General features: G+C 39.5%; 1 protein-coding gene across 1 annotated transcript in view; it reads right to left on the reverse strand.

Annotated features, from left to right (window-relative positions):
* Window positions 1-18996, reverse strand: part of SORBS1 (sorbin and SH3 domain containing 1) — a 74364-nt gene that overhangs the window by 34748 nt on the left and 20620 nt on the right. Inside the window, exons 10-18 of the mRNA XM_062496767.1 lie at window positions 16323-16464; window positions 11744-11773; window positions 10395-10570; window positions 9572-9635; window positions 8374-8448; window positions 7988-8050; window positions 4231-4278; window positions 3993-4116; window positions 1916-2030 (exon numbers count right to left, since the gene is read on the reverse strand). Coding sequence (XP_062352751.1) covers window positions 1916-2030; window positions 3993-4116; window positions 4231-4278; window positions 7988-8050; window positions 8374-8448; window positions 9572-9635; window positions 10395-10570; window positions 11744-11773; window positions 16323-16464 — 837 coding nt within the window. The remainder of the gene's footprint in view (window positions 1-1915; window positions 2031-3992; window positions 4117-4230; window positions 4279-7987; window positions 8051-8373; window positions 8449-9571; window positions 9636-10394; window positions 10571-11743; window positions 11774-16322; window positions 16465-18996) is intronic.

Below are 18996 nucleotides of genomic sequence, written 5' to 3' on the forward strand. Positions count from 1 at the left end.
ACTCATCTCATATAACTGCATTTACATTAAAACAAAGCCCCCTGATGTCAGCAGGAGGCTACTCATTGCTCTGAAATGGTTTTGGGTTGGGATTCTCATAGTCACAACTGTGGGTGTGATTACCAGGAGATATTCACAAATCTCCTGCGCCTCCCTGAAAGATGCAGTCACTAACCACTATAGTACTATTTAATGAGACTGATGGAGACTGTGAAGCTACTATTCCAAGACCTTCTTTCTTCTTTGGTCTATGACTTCAAATTAAAGCTCACAAAATAACATTGGAAGTAACACAGCTATCACTTTCATCTTGGTTTTGATGAGCTCTGTACGTACAATTTTTTTTAATTACGCTGATGATGGTTTTGCTTGTGGCTTTTAGACTCTGATTCCACAGCTCAGTTCAGTACCTGATGAAGTCTGAACATGAAAACAGTGCCACTGGTGATGACAGACCTTTTGCAAATGCTTAAGTACACAGATGAAGCCAGCCTTTTGCCACAAGTTTTACTCTTGTCTGTTTACCGTGAGACAAAACTGATGTTTAATTCAGCAGAAATCTGGCTCCAGGATGGACAGCAGGAATAGAGGTGTCATGCCATGTTCAAACCACTCCTCACTGGCACTTCTCTAATGGGCTGAGCCAACACCCAGTGGTATCAAGAGGGAGTCATCCACCACCCATTGCAATAGGCACTAGGATCATGCTCCCATCAGGAGCCACTTTGTTGAAGTCAATGAAGGGACACGGGTGTGAAAAGAAGTTAGTTGCAGGATCTTCAAAAAGTGATAGACCTTGATTACACTTGGAAGGAAAAAAGAAAACCCACCAAAATACTAAGGAGAAGCATCAGGTCCCACATCAGACTTGATTCTTACATTTCTATTGATTTAAATTGCTATTCACTCTTGTGTAAAATCCTTGGCAGGTTTTGCAGGAGCATTCTCTTATCTATTCCATGCATGGATCAGATACAAAGTCCAGTTTACATTTTGAAACTCACATGCAATTAGCACTTCTAATTGAATCCTTCAAATTTAAGCCTTTATAGAACAATTATACCTTTATGCACTACCTTAGTACACTACTGACATCAATCAGTATTTCCTACAGGTTACACACTTTCACCATGGAAAGACACCTTCAGTGATCTGTGGTGATTTATACATGACTGGCTGACCAGGTTAGCATCACCTCTCTGCCTGTGCCTTGTCAAGGATTTTCAGCCAAGGCTGAAGAAAGAGACTTCTGTATGTTCCTAGCTGTCACAATTCAGAGCACTGCTTACTAATTTAGACTGAAATTGGTAACAGCTCACTTAGCATGCGAGGTTACATTCCACCATAGCTGGAGAGCTCACATTCAGTCCTGCCACCTCTGCCACAGAAGTGGTGAGACCTAGCTGGGGGAAAAAAAGCACCCCAGGGAAGCTGGCCACATCCTAATGTACCTCAGAGGCATCCATTGAGGCACACTAAAGAAAAAAACTATCTAAAAACTATTTCAGCGTTTAAAGCATCAGAGGAACATAGAAACTGAACCTTGCCTTCTCTGTTGCATAATGGCTTCAACCCTCCTGCATCAGCTAATGCTGTGCCCTAGAAAAAGTACAGCTGGCAAAACAGCTGCTGAACAGGTCACAGTGTCAAACATGGATTAAAAACTAGGGTTAGTGATCCATACTTAACACAGAAAACAACACGTCCAAAAGGAAAGAAGCCTCTCAATCCCCCTGGATCTTGCTTTAGAGAGAACAAAAATGTTAGGAAGTTATGCAGAACATTTTCAAAAAACATCACACGAGCACTGCAATATAAGCATAAGGAATCCTATCCAAATAGAACCACACAAGCATTTAGAGAGTATTTCATAATTGCAGGATAAAGCCACAAACTAGGATAAATCAAACTTTACCATCTTTTCGCTGTTCAGAACAGAGGACTTCCCTGGCTGATAGTCATAAATGCTCCTGGGTTCTGCACGGTATTTTCTGGTGTCCACCTTCTTGTCTGGAGGCTCCCAGTCAGTCCTGAGGAAAGAAAAGTTCAATTAATCCAAAATACTGTCGTTTCTGTGGAGGCAAACACTCCATTTTGACAGATGCTTTACCCCTTTAATTATGGATTAATCAGGGTATTTTTTTAATCTAGGAAAGGAGACTGCTACAAGAGGAACAGTTCAGATAGGGCTCCAGACATGTATTTGCTGATTTATCGCAGGCACAGTTGGATACAGCTCAGCTGCTGAAACAACTGGAGCAGAGGGGTTTATTCTGAGAACTTTCAGTAAGCTTCCAGAATTTTAAATCTTTCCCCATTGGAAACAGCTTAATGGGTTTGACGGGCTTCAACTAAGCTCACAAATATAAATGTGGCCAAACTTGGAGCAGAACTGAGATTAAATTCCTTTTGCTAAACTTCTGCCTTTTAGCCACATCACTGATTACCTGACTACCACTGCTCTGGATTCTGAGGGCACTCTGGATTCCAAGAGGAGGTTTTTTTCTAGAGACATTAATGAATTATCTCAGGCTGCTCTATTTTAATATGGCTAAGTACAGTCCATTGACTATCCAAACCACTATAAGCATGTGCAGTACCTATACTGGCACAGTTGAAACAATAGTCACAAAGCATTCAGGGTCCATATCCTACAAGGTCCTGCTAGTCTGAAAATTGATAAAATCAAACACCTAATGCAGAATAACAAATGCTCTTCAAAAAGCTGAGAAAGCAGCCCTTTTAAGATGATAAACTAATTCTGATATTGCTCTTGGCACATTGTCTTTATGGGCAATGTACATGGATTCATCTCTCCCAGAATTCACCAAAAAAAAGTGAGGCATCTATCCAAAACTGCTGCTCCAGGTTCTCTCTCCCTTACCCTTCTGATCTGGTTAGGACAGAAACAAACCACTGAGCTGCGTAAACTCTCTGCACTGACTGAGGAGAGACAGAGACAACCAAATTGATTTCTTTTCTTTCTAAAGTAAGGCAAGATGACAGCCAAAATGATCAGCATACAAAATTTCAACAAGGATGATCTTTCCTGTCCTAACTAACTTGATTGCTTAAGACTCCAACCACAGAGAAAATTCTGGTGAAGCACTGGTTTGCCACTAGATCATAGGAAGCACTAATTATAGTAATCCTTTCATTTGCAAGAGTTTTCTCAGAAGGCAAATACACTATGTCTTCAATTCCTGCATAAGGAAGACACTTTCAATCAGTATACTTTGTCTCCTGATCCAGTGACTTGAGATACTCACTAAAGCAGCAATGTCAAATTACAGCTTTGCTCATTCGAGGCAGCAAGTGAAAAACACTAAGAGCATGTAGAAGGTGGTAAAGGAGTGAGGAACAGGTCAAGAGCTGGGAAAATTCAGCAGGATATAAAATATTCTTTGCTCATTCTGCTTCCCCTTCATTTGCAAAATGCATTCCTTACAGTTACAAAGGGGTTTAAAACACATGGTAATAAACTAAGCAAAAAATCAGAAGGGAAGTCATCCTAAAGACCAGAAATGACACTGCTGACTAGAACCTACTTGCAAGAAAGTTCATATGGGTAAGATGCCTCATAGATGGGAAATGCAACTAAGTTTTTACCAAGACACAACATAAATCCAGATTTTGCTTCTCCACAGTTATTACTACTTGCTTGTATTCTGAGGTGCCTTTACAGTGTCACACTGAGCCTAGAGTTTCCACTGTGCCTGTGTGGTAGGCACTGTATAAGCACGACACCCAACTCTTCCCCCAGGCAGGAGACTCTGTGTGATGCCTGATAAAAAAACAGAAAATGGGGGACTGGGCTGTGACAATGAAGGAGCCCACTGCCACCTACTAAAAGAATAAAAACTACATATCTAAATTCCAGAAAAAGTTCAACAGAAGTTGTGGACCTAAGGCTTCCACTTTTATGCCCTTCCTACTGACAGCTTTCAGATATTCTTCCAGAACTGATCTATACACAGCTTAGTTCAGGTCACCTTTCTGGGCTTGATTTCAGTGATGAGGTACGGTTTGGCAGTGGCAAAGTGGCAGACCTCTTCACAACCTTCTCCGAGTCAATATTGTCCATCTCACTCTTGGAGCGGGGAACTTGGGTTCTGCCTGTAGGATAAATCACATATAGGAATACTGGTAACCTGGACAGGAGGAAAACAAATACATGTTGTACGTGCCCTTTCTGTTTGACAGATTAAACAAGAAATGTGAATTACTTACTGTCCTCAGAATAGGAATAACGAGGAGAGCATGAATCAGAATCTTCATCTGAAAGACAAATGCATTTTGCAAGTGAGTTGAAAAAGCCCCACAGAAGAAGCACTGGAGATCCTTTAATTTCTTCTACTAATGCATTCACCATAATTTGAGTGACATGCCCAATACTTACCACAGGGAGAGGATCCTAAAAAACAGAATTTCAATGAGGTTTAAATTGCATTTGAAAATAATTCCTAGATTAGACAGAAGTATTAATATACTACTTAAAGTAATACCTTTCTCCAGACTCTCACAGCACTTCAAAAAAGAATCCCTTTTTATCATAAAGCTCCTCTACAGCAAGGGTTATAGATGCACTTTATCAAAAGCTAAGAGATAAACAGAGTATCCAAAAGCCATAGTATATGATTAAAATAACTCATTAGGTGCTAGACACAATAATACAACTGGAATTCTGCTGACAATCACATATGATTTTTGTATTTAGCTATTAGAGAGCATCCAAAGGGAGGCAATGAAGATGGTGAAGAGCCTTGAGGTGAAGCCATGTGAGGAGGGGCTGAGCTCACTGGGTCTGTTCACCTGGACAAGGAGACTGAGGGGAGACCTCACTGCAGGTACAGCTTCATTTGAGGGGCAGAGGAGGGGCAGGCACTGATCTCTGCTCTGGGGTGACAGGGACAGGACTGAGGGGATGGCCTGAAGTTGTCAGCAGAGGTTTAGGTTGCATATGAGAAAAGATACTCTTCACCCAGAGTGTGGCTGAGTGCTGGAATAGGGTAGTGGTCACAGCACCAGCCTGACAGAGCACAAAAAGTGTTTGGACAGTGCTTTCAGACACATGGTGTGAACTCTTAGGGGGGTCCTGTGCAGGATCAGGAGCTGGACTTTGATGATCCTTGTGGGTCCCTTCCAACTCAGAATATTCTGTGATTCTGTGACTGCAAAGAGAATTGTGAGCCAAAGTGTTACTAATACCTCTGCAAAGAAACTACTAAATGTGGCAGAGAAAAAGACATAAAATCAAAGAAGATGTAGCTAGAACAAACTAGATTAAAAATAAAAATTAAAAATAGTGTTATGTGAATTTAGTGATGACCATCAACAGCTTGAAACAATTATCAAAGTTTCTCTCATGGAGGACATCAATCAAATGCTACAGCCAATCTCATCTGCTGGATAAAACCAATCTGGCTAACACAGCTGACCTGAAGTTGCACTCAAGCCTTCATAAAGCCTTTCAGGAAGGCTCAGGGTAGTCTAAACTTCTAGCCTATCTTCTTTAGTTCTCTTGGTGAATGAATTAGAAGGTTAAAGTTCCAAAAAGATGATTATTGAGTCTTAGTATGCTTATCATAACTTTCAAGTAAGAAGGCCAATTCCCATGTTTTAAACCTTAATGATGAAAACCAAGTATTTATATTACACTGAATTGTTGACAAAAATGACTTGTATTCTTAAATACAACTTTGGTTTACTCAGACAGAAAAATACTTGGTAAATCACAAAACTCTCAGTAGTCCCTACAAATACAGATAAACAAATGTCTAAAAATACCTTCACAGCTATTCACCTCTAATAATCTTATTTAGTGCTGGTAATCAAAATAAGATAATTTATTTACTTGCTTAAAAAAAAAATCCTACCAATACTCATTATAGCTCATCATTCAAACAAGAAAACCATAGAATAAAAAGTTCACTTCAGATAATGGCTCTTTTCCAATTTCTTATATTCTAATATCTACAATAATGAGAGAATAGGTATGTCTTGTCTCTGAGTATCTCAGGAAGAAGAGTGTCTACATTTCTTTCCTTTTTACACAAGAAACACTGAAACAGAAAACAGGAATGATTTGATAACATTAAAGAGTAAATCAGAACTGAGTATTAAAGCACCTGTTTCACAGAACTGCAATCTATCCATGGAACTCTTCTTTCCAAAGCAGGTTATCACAAGTTTGTAACTTCAAAATCTGATTCCTTTAAAGAAGAGGGGCTGTTTCCCTCAAGATGGTAGAGAATCTGCAGGGTTGGATTCCATTTGATGGACTGGACATATTCAATATGTTTTTAGAAATTATGAATATATTTTTGAAGGGAGCCCAGATCTTGATGTTTCTAGGAGATCTTATGCATCAATCCATTCTGACATTAACTGTACGAAAGTGAGGCTCCAACCCATCTCTGGATCAACACTGCCACTGATTATGGATCTTTGAAGGGTTTTCTAAACATGAAACATGTACTGCAGCCCCTCCAACTCATCTACATAATCAAATATTTTGTATTTCTTATCAAGAAAAGAATCCAAGCAAATATCAGAGAAATGTATCCCAATGTTTTGAGAATAAAAGTTAGTGTTTTGTCCAATAAAATTTCAACCATATAAACCAGCAAATTACTTTCATATGCACATTTCTAAGTGCATAGGAGACATCTATGGGAGAACAGACTCTTTAACGTATTGTCATCACAGGGTTTGCAAACTATTTTAGTCCAGATGAGTAAAATGGATTTTCAAACTTCATTATTAACAAGGAAATATTCTCTGTAAAACTCTTTTATCCATTAATTACTGAAACTGTTTCTCTCTCACACATACCCACATACCATCCTGCCAAGAGAAAATTACTTACCCTGAATTACAAGACAGGACTCTTCACCTAATACTTTTCACTAAGAAATTATCAAGTATCTTAGATACCTGTATGACACTCCATCCACATTCATTTTAATAGTGAAATACACCTTATATTTCCTTGCCTTCTTTGAGTATCTCAGCTCATATTGCATGCTTTCTTCTTACACAAAACCCACCAGATGTTTAATACAAACTTTGAATAAAATGGTTAATCAATAGTGTCACCAGGGTTGGCTTGAGGCACAGGCTAAGTAGGCAAGTTCCTAGACTGCAGGATCTAAAGTGTCATCAAAGCACCAAGTCAACAAGGCTGTCACTAATAACTTCTCAAGTCAGGAAATGTCTGCACACCCAATGTGTGCAGCAGATTCCAGTGTTTCTCGTATATAAATATTTTGCAGTCACACCACTATCACTGCAACAGACACTGTTTCACCATCCCTGAAATATGACTACAAATTATTCTGATTTGAATATGAAGTCTAAAGGAATCTGCTGAGCACATGAAGAGATAAGGTAAAGACATGTTATTTCAAGTTGAAAGATGTGCTGATGAGACCAAACTCTGCCCTTGCCTAGATATGCCAAGTGCACCTAAGACCAGCCCTGAACCTATGTTACCAAGTTATTTTTATTTTAAAAGACTACACAAAGGGACTGATTCAAAACCCACTGAAGCAAGCAGCCTTTTTACTAATATGCTTCAGTGACATTCTGGGTCTGGCCCTAACACTATGTTAATATTAAAAACCAAAAGCAAATGATTAATGAAATTTATTGATTTGAAAGGGGAGGGGGAGAAATCTCAGTTAAACCCATCTTTACATGTAAAGTCAGCAATCTAGCCATGTTAAATAATCACTGCACACGCAACTGATAAGTGCACAGAACCAAGCAAACCCCAAGTTTTCAGCATTAGTCAAATAGTAGTTACAAAGCCAGAGGAGCACTGCAAAGCCAAAAAGGCATCATACAGTCAAGGCAATGCTTAGAGTGCAGCAAATCATTATGAGGCAGCATAAAGCTCAGCAACTAGAAAAGACTCTAGGAATAAAATAAATTGATAAGGCAACATTTGTGCAGAAAAAAAATATATATGGACCTTTATTATTACCTTCAGATATTGGACTAGGAGTAGACGCAGGAAACTGGTATGTAGGAGAATAAGGATTGTCTTCTGCAGCAGAGAAAAGCAGTGGGTTTTGAAACTATCCACAATGAAGTGGAGGTTCTCCTTCATCCCCCAACTTGTATCACCATATGATTTTATTCCCTACTTTAATAACACTAGGGTAAATGGTATCATACTTTAAAAAATGATTAATGGATTAGCAAAGATTTAGTTATTTTATGCATCAAACAAGAAGGTATGTTGGGCATAACTGAATTTCCAGACAGCGTAACAGAAAACTGGAACCTGAATCTAGTTAATATTAGGGCACTATAGTACAGTTAACTCAAAGCACAAGACAACAGATACTCTGACTAAACTTCTGGTACCTTCAGTTTTTTGCTGGATTTCAGGAAGTTCAGGAAATGTGTAGGTAGGGCAATAAGGGTTTTCTTCAGGATTGTCTAAGGAGAGGAGCATGATTTGCAAAAAAGAACAGAGAGGACAGATTTTAAGGGGAAGAAGGACGAGCCAAGAATCCATTCAAGCTGACTGCAGTCCCTCTCGTGCTGATGTTCTAGCGTGACAATCTAGAAAGCCTCTTTGTTCATTGCTGCCTTGCATGTCTGGGCCTTGTGAGAGACCAAGGAAGCCAAGGGGACTGAACTCTTTCTCCTCCATCTGAGCATGGGCTTCAGCTGAGCTAAAGAACCTCTGTTAGGAGCAGTAGGATTAGGAAATAGCTCAACTCCTCCTCATTCCATCCTCTACAGCACAGCATTTATCTATGCATAAAGCTCATCAGGACAGCACCTGCAGCAAACAGAGCTCCAGTTTTGCATGCTCTACATTTTGTTACAGAAGCACAGATCTGAGCTGCACTTGCCTGCATGTCAGGCTGCTCAGAGCGTTGCAAGTGCTACTGCAGCCATTTCTCACACAGAAGAAAAATGTGAATGTGTCAGCAGTCAGACATAGAAGTACCCCAGGGTGGGAATCCCCTGAGAGTTCACCATTATGAAGTTTGTAAGTGCTCACCAGAATTCTAGGTTTTCAAAGCAGAAAGATTAGGGTTTTGAAAACACAGAGATCAGATTTTGAACTCACCAAAAATTAATGGAAACCTTTCCACTGGTTTCAGAGAACTTCAAATCATTCTTGTGCAGGTACTAAAGCTTAGCAGCGTAAAAAGTTTTCTCTTATGCACAGAGGAGTTTCAGAGATAACCTACTGGATTTTAAAAGTGTGTGGATTGGATTAGCTGGCAAAACTGGACTTCAGGGATATTCCTTCTCTTAGTATGGAATTGTTATCAGCTTTTCTAGTCTCAAACAGTATAGTTGATTTCGTGAGGGTACTGCAGTTCACCTTTCAGAACAACTCAGACATTTCTTTGGACTTCACTGTTCTCCTACCTTTGACTTCAAAGATTTCAAATACATTGGTTGAGTTTCTGTGATGCAGAGCAAACACTAATTAACATAAAACACTTTTATTTAACATCCAGTACAATTCTTTATATGAATGAAACAAAATGTCATCAAGGTGGACTTTTAAAATAAATAAAAAACATCTGTGCTACAGTACCTCTATTTAGCTTGTGGATCTGTTTGAACATAGTCTTGTACCAGTCCTTTGATCTGTCTGTATTCTATTGGAAAAGTAAACATACATAGAAATAATCAACAATTACTTTCCCAGCCTTTCATATTTATAACAAAATTTCTAGCAATGAAAAAAAATTACACTCTGCGTGAAAGCGGTATGGTATTAATATTCTGAAATATGAATTATTTCACTCAGATATATTGTCTCAAATGATGTTTCACTCAAGTAAGTAACAATGTAAAAGCTTTTCAGAGGCAGGTTGTAACCTCTCTAGAACTGCAGATTGTATGAAATGTTTTGTACATTAATCTGGTTTGACATCTAAAATTAAACAATTTGCCTGTTTTAGTCATACATACCAATTTCCTAAGTATTCAGTGGACAATTAGAAACACTGAGTGTTTAAGTCATTCCAGAAACGAGTTGTAAGAATAGGTTAATAATTCTTTTCATTTCCCCTGAACACTGAATGAATGTAATCTCATTTAAAAGAGGTGTCTGCCTCTAAGATAGCCAAAATGAGACAAAACTCTAGTTCAGCTGCTAGATGGGAAGGAAACAGGAGCAGAAAACATTATTTTCAGATATTATCAGAAGAAATACTAATTTTAAATTTTCTTTCCCCCAAAACAGCTGCAACAGGTCATAGATAGCAAATGGAATAATTAATCATAAAATAGATTGGAACTAGAATTCTAGTGTCCCTTAAATCTCTGCAGCTTTAATGAGCTCCCTCAGTCCTAAGGTAGGCAGAATCTATCCCGGGTTTTGTGCCTCAACCACATGCTCAGCGTTGTCTTACCCGCAGTGGAATTCCAATATCATCCACAGAGGTATCAGCCATGTGGTGAGGGCTCTTGACAGTGCTTCTCTTTTCTTCCACTGCCCTCTTCTCACTTGGCACAGTCTCCTGAACTGGCTTGTCCCGTAGAAGTGCTGAATCAACTTTATCAGAAACTAATCTGTCTGGCACTGAATCTGGAAATGATAATGGGGGATTTTTATCTCATCCCAGCATTTCACACCACCACCATATTCCACTCTTCTAAGGCAAAAATGCTAGCACGTGGTTGATGAGACAGACTGTCACTGCTGGTTGTGATTAGCAGCTAGACTGAAGGAAATCTCTCAAGAAAATGCCTGATGCCAGCAAAAGCAGGTGAGCATCTCCCAGGCAGTTACCATCACACATCTCAGTACAGTCTCAGCTGTCACACAAGATAAAAATTTTAGTTTCAAGAACTGTTTCTTTTGACTAATTATTAACTCTGTAACTTCAGTCTTCATCAAAAAGCACCAGTAATACAGTCTCCTGTACATCTTTTTCTGCCAATTTTAACCTAAAGGAGCATGGTGTGTGGTAGCGGTGCACTACTTTTTAACAGATTATGTTAACCTGTTTGACAATCCCATTTGCTGCAGACAGAATGTTTCCAATTCATTTCCATGCCCTAATCAGAGTGTGTAATCAACAAATGTTGCCTAAGCATACATATGCTATGATTGCACAGGAGTCGGAATAAAGATAAAGGGAAATAACTAATTTATTCAGATTGCCTAGCTTCCAAACTGGAATTCGTTGACACTGCCCAGCTGACACCCAGCGGTAGCAGCAGGCATCACCAAAGGACTTCAGGTTGTTCTGAAGCTCTGCTCTGCAGAACAGTGACCCTTAGACTCAGGGAAGAATTTTTTTCTATGTGATTTCCTTCAGAGAAAACACCTGCAATTTTAGTCTGGCTCATCAAGACTTTTGCAAATCCTACAATTTTTACATCACTGCATGCACTGAAGAGAGGAAGATAAGTTTATTCACATGCACATCACTATCCTGCCCAAAGCCATTAAATGTGTAGAAATCTGACAGGGGCAGAGAGTGGAGGAAAGGCTCGTGCATAGCAATGCATTGATCTCTTGGTACCATGAGCAAACTCAATTCTGCCCTGCAAAACTCAGAACTAAAGGACTTGTGTTTAAAAGGTTGGTAAGTTTTGTGACTTAAGACAAATAGATGAGTAATTTAGGAGTTTGGTATATTTCTTTGGAGTTTCTGGGCAGTGTGTTTGCTATGGCACCCCACAAGCTATCAGAGCAGCAGCTTTGCTCCAGCAGAGGCAGCAGCTGGGGGGTAGCAGACCTTTCACATCATACCTGCCAGGCTACTAAGCCTTTTTTGCTGTTCTGTGGTAAAGGAAGAAACAGAACAAAAAGAAATACAGAACAAACTTGTGAGACATAAACAGCAAGTGCTCTGGTGCTGCATTTCTGACAGGCAAGAAATACACTGTAGAATGATAGCAGCTGCTGGAGAGAATTCAAATACCCTGCCAAAGTGACAGCCCACAGTCCCTTCTTCACACAGCAGCCTTGTGGGATAACATAAGTCTCGTGATGCAGTGACCAACACATTTGCAAAAAAGCACATTTAAATTTTGTTTTTTTCATAACATCAGAGAATAAAACACTGGACAGAAGACAATTTTAAAACCAGTAAAAATTCACAGAGCCACGCAACCTGATAACTTTGTTACCATTATCATGAAGTACTTTTTGAAATAATACTGCTGTAGGATTTCAAAAGGATATAGGAAGGGATAAAGTTATTGTTGGTGCTTGCTGAGTCTCATCACATATTGCTGAGCCACAGATTCAGTGATTTGTGCACAGACACAGCTTGAAGGCTTTTATTCTCGAAACAATGCCCTTGGTTAGAGGCTTTTCATTAATGAGCTCCCAGACTGGAGTATTTGTGGTATGTCTCAGCAAGTTTGACCACCCTAAAGTTAGTGCTTTCTAAAAGGATGTCCAAATGACTTATCCAAATCACAGCTGGGAATAAACCAAGAATGCTTAACACTATAGTCTCTGTTTTTTTGTTTTTAATTCCCTAATTCTTTTCTTTAAAGCATGAAAGCCATTTGAAAAGAATAAAATATTTTACTGACATAAAAAGCACAAACACTTTTGGAAGCTCATATTGTTAGAGATCAAAAAACTTCACTATATTAAACACACCTGTTATATATTTATGATAAACCATGCCATGCAATGCCTGCACAGGAAATAACTGCATTTTGGGGTGGCACAGAACTCTTGCTAAGCAAGTCTGTCGTAGCAACAAACCTCCAGGTGTGTGCTGTTTTCTAGAGGAACCCACCTTCACCAGGTATTTGTGCTAAGTGGATCATCTCAGCAAGGGAGACTGGTATTTCTCCTCAGTGCAGTTCCCTCATCAATACCTCTGGAACTTTGATCTTTAGCCCCAGCCCTCTGCTCTGCTGACACTGATGGCAAGCTGCTCCTGTCCTGTACATAATGTTCACACAACAGCTGCCAACAAAGGGGAAAAAAACCCTACATGCACTGGGTAAAAGGAAGGGTCAGCACTCTGAGCCACAAGAATAGATGGGAAACACCTGCTTCAGGGTTCACTGAGGTTTGCAGGCCCCCAGGAATAGGTTACTGTATTATAAGAAGCTGCAAGTGAGAAATGCAATGATGCCCATCTCTGGAACTCAGTAGGAAAAAATGTGACAGTGGCATCACCAAGGAGAACTCTTGAATCACTGAGCTCTTTGACAAGAACACCTAGTTTAAGGAATCAATGCTTGAGAGTTTTTTTCCTATCTCTTTTCCACAGAGGAGAGAACACCATGAATTAATAGACTTTTCATGAAAAAATCCAAACATACATTTTACCCTAAGTGGAGATTTCCTTTTCCCTTGTATCTCTGTGTAGGAAAGGGAGCAGCTGATGGATAGAAGCAGAAGGAGGTGTCTGCTAGTTCACTCTCCTGCCTGACCAGAGCCAGACTGTAGCCTCAGACACACACCAGCTACCTGAGGCTTTCACTCCTGATCTTGCACTCTGGGACTGTAAGCAAAAGCCAAAAACTTGTAGGCTTCTCAGACAAAGGGTCAAACAGAGGGATAAAACTGCTGGCAACAGTGAAGGAATGATTATAGATGCTCTCAGAGGTCCCCCAGAGGAGGCAGCACTGGAGGAGACTAAGATTTGAAATGAGTAAAAAATGGAGGAATAGGAAACAAGTATTTGAGAACATTTGGTGCAGAACAAAGGTGCTGAAAACAAAATTTGCTAGAAATAAACAAGAGGATCTGAAATGATTTGTTTCTAAGTATGAATTTTATTCAGTTGATACTACTGAAATCCACAGAAAAAACTCTGAGATCTTTCACTCCAACTTACTGAGATCAAGCAGACAAGAAAGGATACAATCTACCTCCTGTGCTTCAAATGCCATTACCTGTTTCTAAGTCTCTGATGGCTCCAAATCAAAGTATCTCACATGCAGATTAATGAAAGTACAAAGTTAATTAATGAAAGTACAAAATAGTAAGAAGTAGTAGTAAGAAGTAAGTGATGTCTGGGTACAACAGTCACTTCAGAGAACAAGAGAGCTAAAACTCCTTAAAAAGTAATCAATAATCCACTGAGGAGAAAGGAAGTCACGTTATCCATCTGGAAGACTAAACTACTGGAGACCTCAGACTTCCTGCATTAAAATGACCTTGAAATTTCTAATTTACAGGGTATTTCCGAGCACACAAAAGGAATTTTTACTAAACATCATCTTGAAGGAATTGATTCCATCACAAAACATAACTAACCATTCAGGGAAAGGTGGAACTTAACCTAGTAACAAACTGATATATACCATGAGAGCAACCAAGTTTTGAACAGATAAAGTTCTATAAAGATGAAACCAAAAATGAATCATGTCAGCCAGGACAGAAATTCAGTAGATAACTAAGATTTGAGGACCATTTAAAAAGTACTAAATTAGCAGAAAGAAATCTTAATTCTATGCTGGAATAAAGCATGGATAGGAATGGAAGCATAAGGAACTGCAGGAAACCCTCAACACAAAAAATGATGGGGAATGTGCACCTACAAGAAGGCAACGTATGCTGGGAAATGAAAGAAAATTACAGTGGAATAAAAGCATTAACAGGATTGTCTCAGACTCAAAAATAGGTTTGAGGCACAAGAAGAATACACAAAAATTAGCAATGATGTTGTTCTTTCACAAAATAGGCACAATGATAATAAAAGGGCAGGAAAGATGACACATCTGATTAGTATTTCCACTATGCATTAAAAAAAAAAAAAGCAGAAAAAAATGTATGTCTTACTTTGCCTGATGGAGAAATACTTTCCACTACAACAGTAACTAAGGACTATGCTGAAGGACAACAACTGAAGTCCAATAAAAATGAGCGTGTTCATATAAGCCATAGTGAGAGTTTTAGAGCAAATTAGAATTTTCTGCTCTAAAAGGAGCAGTTCTGGAGACTGGACCATTCATCCTCAGTATGTCTTGGAACACAAAGGAAACTCCACAGGAAAAGGAAGAAAGCAAACGTTGTGACAACCATTGAAAAACCAGCGTGCATGTATCTTCACATGATACAACTTTGCCTCTCATGCTCTTAAAGTCTACAGAGAGAAAATACCCTTGTTAAAATATTCCAAATTTGATTAAAAAAAAGAAATAAAAGCCCAAAAGCATATCCCACCTCAAGAAACTCAACAAAAAGCTTTGGGATTTAAAATGGCTGCCTTAAATCAGATTTTCTCCTTTTGAAGCAGCTGAGGAATCCAGACGTCCTCATATGGAAGAACATAAGCAAAGCTGTTTCAGATGCTAGCAAAAAGGAGGAGATAATGCACTCATTACCCCTTTACTCTGCTGGGCTACAGTGAGAATACCATCTTCAAGATTAAAGACTGAAGCCTGTTTTTAAAAGGCATTGATAAAAATCTCGTGAGGTACTGCAAAGGAGCACATCAACACTATAATTAAAATGGTTACAGTATGAGAGTGCAGGCTTGACCCTATTTTCTGATTTTTTTCTTCCCTTTGAAAAGGTAAACCACAGCAATAGTGGCAAGATTCCTGGAGTTTCCTAAGTCCACTAGAAATCAAGGCAAACTGGACTGCATGTCTCTGGCCTGTTAAAAGTTACAGTCTTTAGTGATGCGTAACGAATTGGGAAGCTGTGGTAATGCTATTCATCAGAAGAACTAAAAAGGAGATGCAAAGTTTCCCTCCAAATCCAGAGAGAGAGAGATAGAACTGTTCATTCAGCATGTGTGAGAAAGGTTTTGATTCCTGGGAGTTCTCAAACAAGGCTGTTTTGCTCATTTGCAAATCCAGAGCTCAAGGATTACTGCAGTATGAGTTTGAATTGATCCAGTTACTGAGAGAGGAAAAAATTTCCAAGATCAAACTTGTGGGCAAGTAGATTATTTACTATTGGGAAAATTCTGCTACAAATTCAGAGATCAAATCTCTCCCACAGTAATAGAAAATACAGCTGCTTTCACATTGCAGTAGCTAAGATGAAGCAAATCACTTTTTCAAGCTACCTCAGGCTACCTTGCTTCTACAGATATATGGGAGCATAGAACCTTTTCCTCCATGACAAGACACCTGACAGCTGTTACTTTGCAATAGCTTATTCATATGTCCACAGACCAGTTAAACACCTCCTCCCAGTCTCAAAGAGCTTCTGAGCCACAGGTTTTAATTAGAAAAAACTTATCACTCTCACTTGCCTGTTGTATGTTTCAGCCACTAAGACATTTTCGTTAGTCCTTAATAGTCTGGACCTAATTATCAACAGCACACACATTCTCTAGTTCCTTGTAGCATAACAGTTTGTTAATTTTGAGCCAAAAGTATCTACATGCAAGACTCCTTACCTCGATTGTGCTGCAAGAGGACAATAGTGGGATTGACAATTGTGGTAGAAGGATAGGCAGAGGCAGACTTGCTGATGGAAGTGATGGAGGTTGGATAGTCAGTGCCAGGCTGGGGCACTTCATTTAGCACAGGACCTGGGTCCTGAAAAGAAGAGCAACACATCATTAGCAGCATGAAGATGGGTGCTACACTGGGAACATCTGGAAAAAACCCCAACATTTTAGGCTGAATGAGAAGCATAATTACAGAAAATTTTAGTAAAAAAGGCATAAGCACAAGTATTACCCTGCTACTTGTACATACCCTGCTCATTGTTAATTAAATTAGTTTGCTAAGTCAGTACTGTAGTTATTTGGTGCTGGGTTTCACAACTCCAACTCCAAAAGAGGGCACTAAGTTCATCTAGCAGACACTTTGGAGCAAACACAAGGTGTCAGAAATGAGCAAATCTGGCTGGGGGAGAGGGGAAAGATGCAGACATCTTTCCCTTGATACATCCACACACAAACATTTGTTCCAAGAGTATTCCTTTCATAGCAAGTCAGACATGCAAAACTCATGCAGTTCTGGAGTGAAACAGTAGTACTGCAGCCAGTTCGGTAAGAAAAGTCTAAGGAATTAAGTTGGCACCATCACTCAGGTAATAATGTGATACCTACCTGATGAAAGAATGACATAAAAAGGCCCCAAAACTGACAGAGCGTAACAAGTAGGGCTCCAGTAAGGAAGATGGCTTTGCTGCTGGAGCACAGACAGCAAGCTGCTCTTGCTCTCCTAAAGCAACCAACTCCATTATTTGCTTATTTCAAACCCACCTCTGATATCACCACAGCTCTGGCTGCTCTGTAGAAATACAGGCTGTGTCAGCAGTGAGACTTTGAAACCTAGCTCACCTTTGAAAAGCCTCAGTCCACAGATATTGGACTTCAGGAGATGGTAAGGTGGCTAAGATAAAGGGATGATGACTAAAGACCTCATGTACATCTGTTTAGACTGAGATTTTTTCAAAGCTTCTAAAGGAATCTGGACACATAATTACCCTTAATGGGGACTGAACATCCAAACAAAGAGAATATGGGAGAGCAAACCAAATTCCCGCACTCCCACTGCTCCACTGTCAGACACAAATGCTGCAAGCCACTGATCTGTAAAATCAGCTGAGCATTCAAGGGTATTTTCATGATTATTAAAAAAAACAAAAAAAAACACCAAAAAAAACCCCAAACCCTGAATACGCCCAGAATATTGCTCCAGAAAAATGCTTTTCTGGCTAAGTGCAACTCAGCGCCCTTCACATACACCAGCATCAGATGAAAGGACTTACAGCATTGGCAGGGGCCAAAGCAAGGCCTGGCACCAGCGCTCAGAGATAAACCATAGTGACCATATTGGCCAATTGGCCATTATCAGAACAAGCACCTACAGCCTCTCCAGCCTGCAGGGGAAATGGGGAAGAACAATCTTGTTCTGTTGGATAAAGGTGATCTTGCTTCAAGCAGCAGCTGGTCAGGCCACAGACATTTCACGGGGACAGAAGAGAATCAGTGGTCTTCAGGAACAGATGTCCCCTGGAGAGAGACCAGCCCCATTTGGCTGACTGCAATAATATTCCAAACAATGCAATTAGCAAAGAGGATGGAGAGTCAGAGAAAAGAGTGAGAATTTGCTTTGAGGTTCACTTTGATAACTAAAATACAAATAAGAATCCCTCAAAGAAGAGGGATGCTGGATCAGGATGGGCTCAGCAGCCCCAGTGAAGTCACCAAAGAGAGTGAACAAAGACCATTTAAAAATCATTGTGGAAAACAGCTCGGTGACTACAGGCCTGAAGTAAGCATGTCCAAAAATGTTTCAACTCTCATCTCAAGAAAGTCAGGTATAGCAAAATTTCCACTGCTCCTCTATGACTCTGAATGCCTCCTGATACATTTTTCTGGAATCTGCAGATAGACTCCATTGAAAAAAACAAAACCAAAACAACACAAAAAAACCCTCCAAAACAGAAACAAACAAATAACACCAAACAAACAAAAAGTAAAATCAAAACACGAAATCCAAACTTTCATTCACTGCTCTCTGAAATAAAAAACCCCACCAATTTCAATAAAAGTAGAAAGACCAACGCTGAGAACTTCTGAAAATATCATCTTTGGTTTTTTTTTTCTTTCCCCCAGCCCACATGCCTGTTTGCTAGACCCCTATAGAGTCAAAGGGCAGAGCAAGCATCATCATGAGAGAATGCAATTTCTGCTGAACTTTTTGTCCTCACAAGCAAGCATAAAAAAGAAAAGGCGGCCCTAAGACTTTCAGCACGAGGAGGGTAGGGTACTTTTTGATTCCTCTACAACTTTAACTGAGAGCTACTTTTCCTCCTTGTCCTTGAGGACTTTTTAAAATAGGTAATGAGCTTAAAGAAAAACAAAACCTAACTCAAGAAGAACACAATAAATTCCAAGTTCAAAATCTAGCGAATTACTCAAAAGTTTCAAAGACAAACAATTCCAAAATGAAGAGACTCTGCCTAATTGATCACATAGCACCTTCATGCTTGGAGGACTCTTAGTACAGTAACTGATAACTTGTAGGTCATTGGATACTGGCAGCAATCTTACACTGATTTTATCAGGGATTTGTGTGGAGACCATATGGTCTTATGGCTCCAAGTGGAACAGA

Source organism: Cinclus cinclus, chromosome 7 (assembly GCF_963662255.1).
Source record: "Cinclus cinclus chromosome 7, bCinCin1.1, whole genome shotgun sequence".
NCBI classification, from domain to species: Eukaryota; Metazoa; Chordata; class Aves; order Passeriformes; family Cinclidae; genus Cinclus; species Cinclus cinclus.